Source organism: Triticum aestivum, chromosome 2A (genome assembly GCF_018294505.1).
Source record: "Triticum aestivum cultivar Chinese Spring chromosome 2A, IWGSC CS RefSeq v2.1, whole genome shotgun sequence".
Taxonomy (NCBI): domain Eukaryota; kingdom Viridiplantae; phylum Streptophyta; class Magnoliopsida; order Poales; family Poaceae; genus Triticum; species Triticum aestivum.
In genome coordinates, this window is record NC_057797.1 from 673,480,656 (window position 1) to 673,492,024 (window position 11,369).

An 11,369-nucleotide genomic window follows, 5' to 3' on the forward strand; every position below is an offset into this window, starting at 1 on the left:
TGCTTCAAAAATCTTTGCATTTCTCTGAATCCATATGTGCCAGCATTGCCATGATGGTGATATCTGTTGCAAAACCAGCAGGGAATACCTGAATCATGTTCATAAGTTCATCAATACGGATCGCATTATTGATGGACCGCCACGGCAGGTGGTGTATATGGGCCATGCCTTGTCGCTTATCCACCACCACAGGTGACGGGTCTCGATGCCATGGACGGGCGGCCTGTCATCAACCTATACCAGCCTCTTACAGATAACAACCAAAATATCGCAAAAGGAAGTAGAATGGACGGGCTGCTGCTGCTCTGCTTCTTCCTCTGGACCGTGGTTACCACGGGACAGTTCGCCGTCGCCGGCGCAGCCTCCAGCTCCAAGGTGGTGACCAGCCTCCCCGGGTTGCCGGGTCGCCTCCCCTTCCACCTCGAGACCGGGTACCCATGCCTCGCTTTCTTCTTCAGCTTATTTTTCCACGCACCAAGGCCAAGGCGCTAGGGTAGGAGGTACGATCTCCTTGATCGACTCCATCGGGTAAGTTATATAACCTGCAAATGCTCCTCAATCACAAGGTACGTGGAGGTGGACGAGGAGAACGGCGCCGAGCTGTTCTACTACTTCGTCGAGTCCGAGGCCGGCGCGGAGGACGCCCCTTTCCTCCTCTGGCTCACCGGCGGCGACCGCTGCTCGGTGCTCAGCGGCCTCACCTTAGAGATTGGTACATCTTTTCTCTCATTCTCAAGCATATTGCTCTCCGCCACTATATCATATTATTCCATACATGTGCACGACAACTGCAGGTCCATTCCAGTTCGTCCCGGAGCCTTACAATGGCACCGTACCGCGTCTGAGAATCAATCCGTACTCATGGACCAAGGTCGGTCTTGTTCTGCACATCACAGCTTGCTAGGTAGTGGCCATCGAACATACATATGCAGGTTCATTTCTTAGTTGACGGTGTCCATCTGCAGGTGGCAAATATCCTTTTCGTTGATACACCGGTTGGGGCTGGATTTTCCTTTTCAAGACGACCCGAAGGCTACGATGTCGGGGAAGTATCCACCTCGTTGCAGCTCCATGAACTCCTTCTCAAGGTATCGTAGCGACCTCGACCACTAATTAGTCTACATCGACTGAGTACTGGTTAGTTCTTTTTTCTTTGAGAGATTGAGTACTAATTAGTTCAATCCACGTGACACCGTTTAGTGGTTCACTGGCCATCCCAAGTTCCTCACAAATCCTCTCTACCTCGGAGGAGACTCCCTTGCTGGACATCTTGTACCATTTATCGCTCAAAAGATCTCGGAAGGTATGTATGGACGCTGTCTATATATTCACGCTGTATTTTTTTTTCCCCAATATGATCCGGAACTATTATAACAAAATTTCAAGCACAAAGCAGCCCCAAACATAAAAAGAAAATACATGGAGATCCCTGGACCAACGAAGGACCATTACCATCGCCAGAACGAGGTGGTGACGTGTTGTTCTTACCGCTCTTCTACTGGAGCCCGCTTGACCTTATCGATTACAACCGAGAAGTCTTTATACACCTATCCTACAGACTAGCGCCTCATAGCCACAATCGACATCGTGGAACCCTTGAATAAATCTGAAGTACGTGACACTAAAACTCGCCGGCGTGCATGCATGCCAAGAAACCATAGGGTCGCATCCTCGAGGAGATGGTAGGAATCTACGTCTGAGCTCTATTGATTCCGTCTCACCAGACGAAGTCCAGACAGTATGGAGCCTTAAAGACCATGTCAATGACGAAACGCCACTATCCGTCGAGCGCCGACTCCGCGAGGACCACACCATTCTCCACACACATCCTGATGGTATGTAGCACCATCAGAAAAGGGGTGATGCGGGGAGAATTTATTCCATGTCGACGATGATGTGGGTCTCCCCTCGTGAAGGTTGTTACTATTTTCAAAGGGTAAACCAGGGCTATTGTTCAGTAGGACATGTGAAGTAGAGAATGCCAAGGACATGCAAACCTAATGCCTCCAATGTGGCCCGAACGCAATGCGAGTGAGAACCTCTAGTAAGTAGGCCCAGTTGACATAATCAGAAGCCTTGGATATGTCTAGCTCAATAAAAGGCCCGTAGTATTTGAGGCATGCATCTCACGAATGAAAGTCTGGACATGAAGGAAGTTCTCGTGGACACATCTCTTTTGAAAAAAAAAGTGCTATGGGCCTTGAATATCATGATAGGGAGCAGGGAGCCAAATGATTGTCCATCAAATTCGAGATTATTTTTAACAAGCTATGGATGAGACTGATTGGCCTGTAGTCATGCACCCCCATGACATCAGACTTTTTTGAGACTAGTAAGATATTTGTCGAGTTGACAAGCAGGCTCTTATAGTTCCCGTGAAGATTGACCATGTGGAGGATAGCCTCCACCACATCAAGTTTGATGATGTCCCAACATGATTTGAAGAATGTTCCAGTGAAACCCTCTCAGCCCAGGGCTTTAACCAGAGGATGCTACAACACAATTTCTTTGATTACCTATTCGAAAAAAGGCTCATCTAACTCGGTTAGGTCATGACGCGGGATTATTAGTTTCTATCAATGCGCTGGTTTGCCTATTGTTCATTCGTGGGACTATGCATCTAGTGATAAAATCGTGATCTATCTCCATGTCACGTTCCTGGTTCACGCGGTAGACATTTTTGCTTTCTGACGTAGCATCCCGAGCGGCCCAACACGTTCAGATGAATCTCTTTGTGTGACATAATATCCAAGGAAAAGTGAATCTTGCCAAAGAGATGGCAGTTAATTGCGCAATTGCAACTTGCAACCCATAAAAATATGGCTTACTATTTTAGATTCTTAAATGTATAATCGATTCGATTTACCTAGTTTGACTCTATATCCATGCTTTATACTCTGTAGGTATCGAAGCTGGAAGGAGCCCCATCCTTAATCTCAAGGTAACCACAATAATTTTCCCCAAAAAATCCATGGAGTATATACCTACCGCTAGGAGTTTGGGTATAATAGAACACTTTTGGTTATAAGGGTTCCAATGTACCACTATCATGTTTGTTTGTGTGGGCGGAAAATATAATCTCACAAGCCAGAGGTTAGGGCTACCACGTCATGAGTCGGAGACCCCAAGTGGCAGGGGCTTGTAATTTTTTTCCAATAATAATAAATATTACAATATTAAGCTCAATGTACACAAGAACATAATGTAAAGTGCTGGATGAGACATGAGGACGAAAAGAACTGAATTGTTAACAAAATGAAAAACAAAGGCATGACCCTCAAATGTCATGGCGAAGTGATCACCAACGACAAACAACAACAAACATCGAGACGAACCACCACCGTTGGAAACATCAACGTGTTGGGGTTGGAGAAGATGGTGACAAAAACCAGGAGAGGGGATTAGCAGCGTGATGTACGCCTATACGGTAGTGGCGAAAGAGCGATTGAGGTTGAGAAGACGGTGAAACCCTGATACCATGCTTAAACTTCAAACAGATGCAAGTGAATTTGTTACCACGTCTGGGCGACTTCTATGGATGTCATACAGAAAAAATTGACTACCATGTCATCAAACTATTATCCAAAACCCCTGTATGAGTAGGGTGATGCAAAAATAAAAAGAGTTAAGTGTGTGAACAATCTATTTAGGTGGAAGAAAGTGATCCAAAGAGGGCGGGGCCGATGAGTTTTTCCAGGAGCAGACGAACAGTGAGACAGATCAACCATGATTGTTTTATCAACTAGACGATACCCTGCGCATTGCTGTGAAATTAGATATATAGTTTCTAAATATAGTATAGCATACAAATTCAGTCCTTACAATTTAAAGTGTGGGAGATTCTTGAGTAAGCAAAAAAAAGTCTTAAGATGAAAAGTTTTGCATGTCACAATTAAATGAAATATGATTTAGTACCCACTTAAAACACACTAATGCATGTTGCATGGTAGAGGATTCTCATGCGTAGATCGAACGGATGCTAGTGGATCAAGTTAGTAAATCTAGTAGCTACAACAATTTTGATGATGTGGAAGCATGCATATTAAGATGATTAGAAGTAGTGGGAATCACTCTCTTATGTATATACTAGATGATACCCCGCGCATTGCCACGGGATTAGATATTTGATTTCTAAATATTGCACACAATATAAACTCACCCTTAAGATTTAAACTAAACAGTAATAAAATAAAAAAGTTGAACATATCATAAATTATATGTTCTGGCATTTAAAATCCATGATGCATGTTGCATGGTAGAGAGACTCTCATGTTTAGACGGATGTTAGTTGATCAGGCCAACAAATCCAATGGCTACAACAATTTGGATAATGTGGAAGCTCGCATGCGCAGAAAATAGCAATTAATGACTTATAGTAGGGCTTTATCTATAAATGATACTCCCTCTGTCCGGGTTTATTAGGCCCCTTTTTAGGTCATGATTTGACCATGGATTTTAACTAATAAAATGTAAATTATATTTCACAAAAATTATACCGTTAAAAATCTCTTTCAAATAGAAATCTAACATCATACTTTTTATAACATACACTTTGTGTTTTTTTAGTCAAATAGGAAGTCAAAGTTAAATCCAAAATACACAAGGGTGCCTAATAAACCCGGATGGAGGTAGTATATAGATTTCATTTAATGAAAGAACCTATGATCAATAATCTTTAAGTCTCAAATGGAGCCGACATGTCTTCCTTCTCATTCTGTGCGATGACCATATCTTTCACGTGGCTCCACCGGTATTCCCTCTTTTTGCAGTTTATTAGGGCATGTACAATGGAGGCAGCACCATGTAGCTGCCCCATCTGCCATGTAGGTTGCAACCACCGTATAATTTTTCTATCCCCAAAGCAGCCATAGCTTGGCCGGACCACATCTCCATCATTTTCCTTAGTATCTCTCTTACTTTTTCTTTTACACATGCATCACATCTCTCACAGCCAGCTCTTCTCTTTCGCTTTATTTCACTTTTTTGGATGAAGCACCGGCCTCCTCTGCAAGATCCCGTTCTTCTCTTCAAGCACTAGCTTTTTCCCCTCTCTCTTCCACATCATCAGCTTTTTCTATGGAGCAGCCGTCCAACTTGAGCGTTGGCCATGCCCTTAGGTGCCACATAGGTGAAAAGCTAACGTAGGAAAGAGAACACTTTGATGACCCCACAAAGAAATGATGTCAACACCTATGCATGAAGAGTTTAGTTGCTAAGCTTTTTCATGCACTTAGCACCTCATCTAAGTAATTGTGCATTGGTAGAGGCCTAATCAAGGAGAACATAATAAATGTTTGAACACGTATTAGTCCAGCATGCATTGTCGGCCCTACTTCAAGCATTGGCTGATTCCATACTTAAAACCAAAATAAGAATCGAAATTAATATGACTACAATTAATGTTTTGCTTATTCTAAAAGTAAAGGTTATTACAAATTGAAAATTCTAGTCTTTTGAGATATGCCTACAAAACCAAAAGGGAGCGAGTGTTGTGGACGCTAAATGTTATATTTCCAAATTTAATGATAGTACTTCATGTTATAAGTGTGCACATAAAAGAACTCCATTGTTACCTTCCTCCGTTTCCTTTTTTACTTCACAAATAAAATTTGTCTTAAGTCAAACTCGTAAATTTTGACCAGATGATATTGATTTGGTATTGATATACAATATAAAGTTTTTTCTGTGATGCATCTAATGATATTGATTTCATATTGTGAATGTTGATATTTTTTTCGACAATCTTGGTCAAACTTGATGAAGTTTGACTTAAGACAAAACTTATATACAAAGTAGAAAGAAACAAAGGGAGTACATGAATATATCGGGTCCTTCTGTGATTATGCTCTAAATGAGCACAGCGGTGTTGTAGACCAACTACAATTGTAGCTAAAGTTAATAGTCTTTTGTTGCACACAACACATTTGTCTATACTTTAATACTCCCTTCATTTTTTCCTTGGCCTGTTAGTTTTATCTAAAGTCAACCTTTTAAAAGTTTAACCAATTTAAATATATATATATATATATATATATATATATATATATATTACTATTAACAATATCAAATTAGTATCATGAAATTCATCATGAAATATCTTTTATATTATATTTATTTGGTCTCATTTATGTTGATATTTTTTAAATAATTTGATTAAATTTTATAAATTTGACTTACGATAAAACTAATATACAAAAAAAGAGTTTGTTGCATATGCATGTCATATTTATGCAAGTTTCTTCACTCTTCCAGGGCTATTTGGTAGGCAACCCGATGACGGGTGAAATCATTGATGAAAGCTCGAAAGTGTCATATGCTCATGGAGTTGGTATAATACCAGATCAATTATACGAGGTAATTAAACCCATCTAGATCCGTGTCCATATGTCTGCATGCACACACAAAGTTCTGCACTCCGAGTGATATGCATGCTACTCTCTGTCTGTCTGTCTGTCTGTCTGTCTGTCTGTCTGTCTGTTCTTCTTCATCCTGGAAGACGATATTGAAGCATTGCCAAGGAGAAGACTACAGGAAACCTACAAATACACCGTGTGCCCAAGCTCTGGGCACTTTCAACAATGTAAGAACAAGATATCCTACAAAATACATTCAAGCTGCGCACCAAGTCCCAGTTATTACTTGACTGAAGGTTATGTGGTGTTTCCCAATTCAAATTGCAGCTACGCTCCGAAGTTATGACGGCACAAATTTTGTTAGACGATTGCTATCTTGTATCCCCTGGACCAGGCACCCAGACGGACAAGTCAGCTAGTGCTATTCGGAAGATCCTAAGCGAGGAAACAGTGATCGTGACGGGGAGGCGAGTGAAGCATCCGCCACCTCGTGTACCAATTGGCTGTTATGTAAGTCGGCATATCATGCATACAGAGCTCTAGCATTGCATGGGCTCCCGTTCCTCCGTTAACCTAGTTGTATGCACGCCACAGATTCAGAGCTACACGTCTTACCTGTCGTATTTCTGGGCAAACCACGCGCTCACCCGAGACGCCCTGGGGATCAAGGACGGCACCGTGGACGAGTGGGTGAGGTGCCACGACGGCGACCTGCCGTACGCCGTGGACATCGGGAGCAGCATCAAGTACCACCGGAATGTCACCGTCAATGGCTACCGTGCGCTGGTGTACAGGTAGTAAGTTGCTATACTGAAACAGGGATATTTGATCAGCTGAAAGCCGGAACCTGACTGAGTTTTTGATTGGTGTCTACACTCTACAGCGGCGACCACGATGCGATTGTGCCGCACCTGGGGACGCAGGCGTGGGTGAGGTCGCTCGGCTTTCCCGTCGTCGACGACTGGAGGGCGTGGCATCTCGACGGCCAGTCTGCCGGGTTCGTCCTCGTTTCCTTCTAGTTGCGTTGCATGCTCTGTCGTTTTTTTTTGAGTAAATTCCGGTTTTTACCCCCTATTTTTACATTTTTGACAATAATTATCCCGTTTAGCGAGATTTCATCCCTTTTACCCAATTTAGCAAAAGTGTTGCCACAGTTTACCCAGTTTAATATTTTATAAGCATTCTGACACGCTGGTCCAATTGTGTTACCATGTTTGATATTTTTGGAGTTGATGGTATTCTCCTATTATTTATAAATCAGATCATTCTCCTATTATTTGCAACAGATCATGGAAATACACTACTATCAAAATTTATTAATATAGACTACAGATTGCTCCGGGTTCACATATTGAAAACAGGTTGAATGATGCTTCCCATTTATAGATAGCACCAGGACCTTATAGTACAGCTGAATAACATCACATGTATAGATAGCTTCACTAGTTCACAACTGCAGAAGCTTCAGAATACACCAAACAGTAGCAGTGGCACATACACCTTGTCAGTCTTCACCTTTCTTAGCTCCTACACCTTGCAAAGCTCTCCATCTAGGATGCTAACATCATCTTGTCCTCCATCACTTCCAGGAGCTGTCACAAACCACAAAAATCATCCTCCATCTATGCGCCTTACAACCACTGAAGGAGATCTAGGTTACTCTAAAATATATTCTGATAAAGGTTTATCAAACTGAAGAAGTAAAAGAATTCCAATATTCAAAATGTTGAAAAACACTTTAAATCAATGTACCTCAATTACAGAAGGGTGATATATATAGACATGATCTTCTAATAAGCATCTTAATTTTGTCCGAATTAAACGCCTAACCAGCAAATGCATGAGTCAGGAAAATTTTAGAATACACAAATTGCTGTAATAGAGATGGTCAAAATCATGTGGAATGGGGTATGACTGAGAGGGCTTGTTTGTTCACCAACCTCGCTGATTTGTTGGACCAGACGTCGCCATAGAACCGCCATCAACTGAGCACAGACTAATAGGGTCCCTGCTAATTCGCCAAAGTAGGAAGAAGAACTAAGCACAACCTGATGCGGTCACATACATGATTAGTTTTTTAAGTATATCAAATTCAGAGGACTACGCCGACATCAGCAAACTTGACGGGACCATCGGATTCCACGAGGTCATTTCTTGCCATGATGTTGTGGCCATACAGCCCGGCCCGAGGAGGTATGAAAGCGCACGGCCATGACCTCAGCACCCGCCACTGTCGCCGTCATCGTCGCCACTGCTTGACAATCCTGAGCAACGATTGGGGGCGAGCAACGCAAGCGAGAACCGAGTAGAGGCGAGCATGGCGCTCGCCGCTCGGCCGACTCGCACGTTGTGCGTTGGACGCGATGCGAGTGATCACCATCAGGCTGTCCTGGTCGGTAGAAGCTACGAGGACTGGTTCGGCAGGGAGAAAAATAGGCAATAAAAAACCATTGATGTGGCATGCCAGCTGGACCAGACAATTGAAACTTGTCGGTCAGAACACAAAATCTCGCTAAACAGGGTAAATTCTGGCAGAACTTTTGCTAAATGGGGTAAAACGGACAAAATCTCGCTAAATAGGGTAATTAGTGTTAAAAATGTCAGAATAGAGGGTAAAAACCAGAATTTACTCTTTTTCTTTCACTAGCTGACAGTGATTCCTCTGCTTTCTCTTACCTGGGTTGGGTTTGCATGCAGATTCACCATAACTTACTCTAACAACATGACCTTCGCGACCGTAAAGGTAGGAACATTTTCTGTGTGCTTATGTGGCGCGCGTGGCCATTGATGGGTTGCCCGATTTTAAGCTGCGGTTGCGGATTGGCGTTTGCAGGGAGCTGGGCACACGGCGCCTCAGTATGAGCCCGAGCGGTGCTACGCCATGTTCAGCCGTTGGGTACTGCACCAGCCACTCTAGTCCTCCTGTATGTGACATCATCTAGTAGGTCTAGCATACATACTAGCAGGCGGAAGGCGCGGCGAGAACCTGTGTAAATCTACAGTACAAATTTGGATAAAGATACAGAGTGGAGAATGGAGAGAAGAGATCCTTTGATAGCGAAGTAGCCAAAGAACTATTGAGAAACAACATGAATTACCATAAATTGTATGGTATCAAATAAAAAAAAGAAAAGTATATTTTTTGTCCCTCAACTTTTGACGAAGTTTAGATTTGATTCCTCAACTACAAAACCGGACAACTTGCATCCTCAATTCTTGAAACCGGACACATTTGGTCCCCTGACTCAACTGAAGTGGTATCCATGCCAACTCAGCATTGTTTTGACCGGGTCATGTCTAGGTGGCAATATTTCTATTTCTCTTCATCCATCTCCGGTCTAGACATTTCGTCAAACAATTGACGTGCAATCGCTGCACCAGGGCACAACCGTTGACGAGCCAGTGCTGCCACCATTGGTGGCCCAGCTAACTACTAAGTACCACGTACCACCACGTCTTCTCCTCGTGCCTGAGTTTTCGCATGAAGGCACGCCGGGAAGTGATGCGGCGCCGCCGGCGCGTGGGGTCCCAGGCGCTGAGCAACAGGAAATACGATGCGAGGGATGGATCCGGGTTGCGCTCGACGGCGTGGTGCGTGCCGAGCGTGAGCTTGCGGACGAGCGGTGTGGGCAGGTCAGCACCACCGCCTCTTCACCACGCTGCTGGATCCAAGCGTTGGACCGCGTCCGCGCGTGAAGGCCGGCGACGACGGCGAGTACCACCACAGCCACGAGGTGCCCCAGTCCGGCCATGACGGCGACGTGCTCCATCCAGGCGACGAGCAGGTCGAGCCGCGGCGATCCCCTCTCCTGGCGCCGCGCTCATGCTGTCTGAGATCACCACCAGCAGCAGCTTGCTCCCTGCCCGCAGACGCCGTGTAGAGAGCGAGGAATCGGGAAGTCAATTTGGGGTTTCTTTGCCACGTCAAAACCGGGATGAGCCAGCATCAAAACCGGTAAAAAACGGGAGGAGGATGAAACTTGTCTGGTTTTAAAAGTTAAAGGTGCAAGTTGTCTGGTTTGATAGTTGAGGGACCAAATCTAGACTCCGTAAAAAATTGAGGGACGAAAGTATACTTTTCTTAATAAAAAACTACTTAAAATTGAAGATAATGTCGTGGAGTCATGGTTAAGAATATGAAACTTGAAAGTTTGCCAAAGTCATATGTCTGTGGTAGAAGGATTGCACCATGTATTTCCATCTTTTTTATCGTGCTAATTTTTTTGTTTCCCCGTACTCTTAGTAATGCAGGCTTTATTTCCAGTACATTTTTTAATGTCCCTGGTTACTCTATCTAACAGTAAAAGAGCAACCAAGACATCAGTATCCATAGATGAAAGATGTGAAACTATAGTGATACTTCAGATCCATCTGAAAGATGTGCACCTCAATTTCCATATAGCAGATGCCCTAAAATATACGTGGGTGACCGTTCTCATTGTACCTGAATAGGAACCCAAGAACATCATGAAGCATAGACATATGTGGATTAAAATTGTCCATTATTATTTTAAAAAAGACCATCAATACACACTTTTTTCAACAACAAAAAAGGTTGACACCAAAGATGTTATTGGAATCCACAACATGTTGAGGAATATATATATACAAGTTTTACAGTGGTTGGGCTTTTTTTGGAGCCGTTCATTTGTCTCAATCTAACAGCACACATATACATAGTACTGGGTAGTACTCAGATGAAAGTATTCGAAAGTATTACAACTTGTGGGGCCGGTACTAATGACAATGTGTGGACACATTTTAATCTAGGGGCATTTTAGTCATAGGAAAATTTTCCACGTGCCGCCCCTCTCATCCAATCCAGAACCGCCGCCAGGGTCCTCTCCTCTTCCATCGCCATTACACAACCGCAACCATCTCCTCCCTCTCCTGCATTCCAGATCCACCACAGCCATCTCCTCCCTCTCCTGCATTCCAAATCCACCGCAGCCATCTCCTCATCCTCGCCGCCGCAACTTTGCTCGTCTCCTCTTCCACATCCACCCCCCTCTTCCA

The 11,369-nt window shown here is 43.6% G+C and overlaps 1 protein-coding gene across 1 annotated transcript; it reads left to right on the forward strand.

The window, feature by feature from the left end:
* Positions 1–202: 202 nt before the first annotated feature.
* LOC123190120 (serine carboxypeptidase-like 18) lies at positions 203–10,582 on the forward strand. Its single transcript, XM_044602705.1, has 13 exons — positions 203–431; positions 567–712; positions 795–871; positions 966–1,088; positions 1,201–1,303; positions 2,904–2,941; positions 6,253–6,354; positions 6,497–6,580; positions 6,681–6,863; positions 6,948–7,147; positions 7,237–7,350; positions 9,051–9,096; positions 9,187–10,582. The coding sequence occupies exons 1-13, from the start codon at positions 211–213 to the stop codon at positions 9,268–9,270; spliced, it is 1,521 nt and encodes a 506-aa protein (XP_044458640.1). The 5' UTR covers positions 203–210; the 3' UTR covers positions 9,271–10,582.
* Positions 10,583–11,369: the final 787 nt, after the last annotated feature.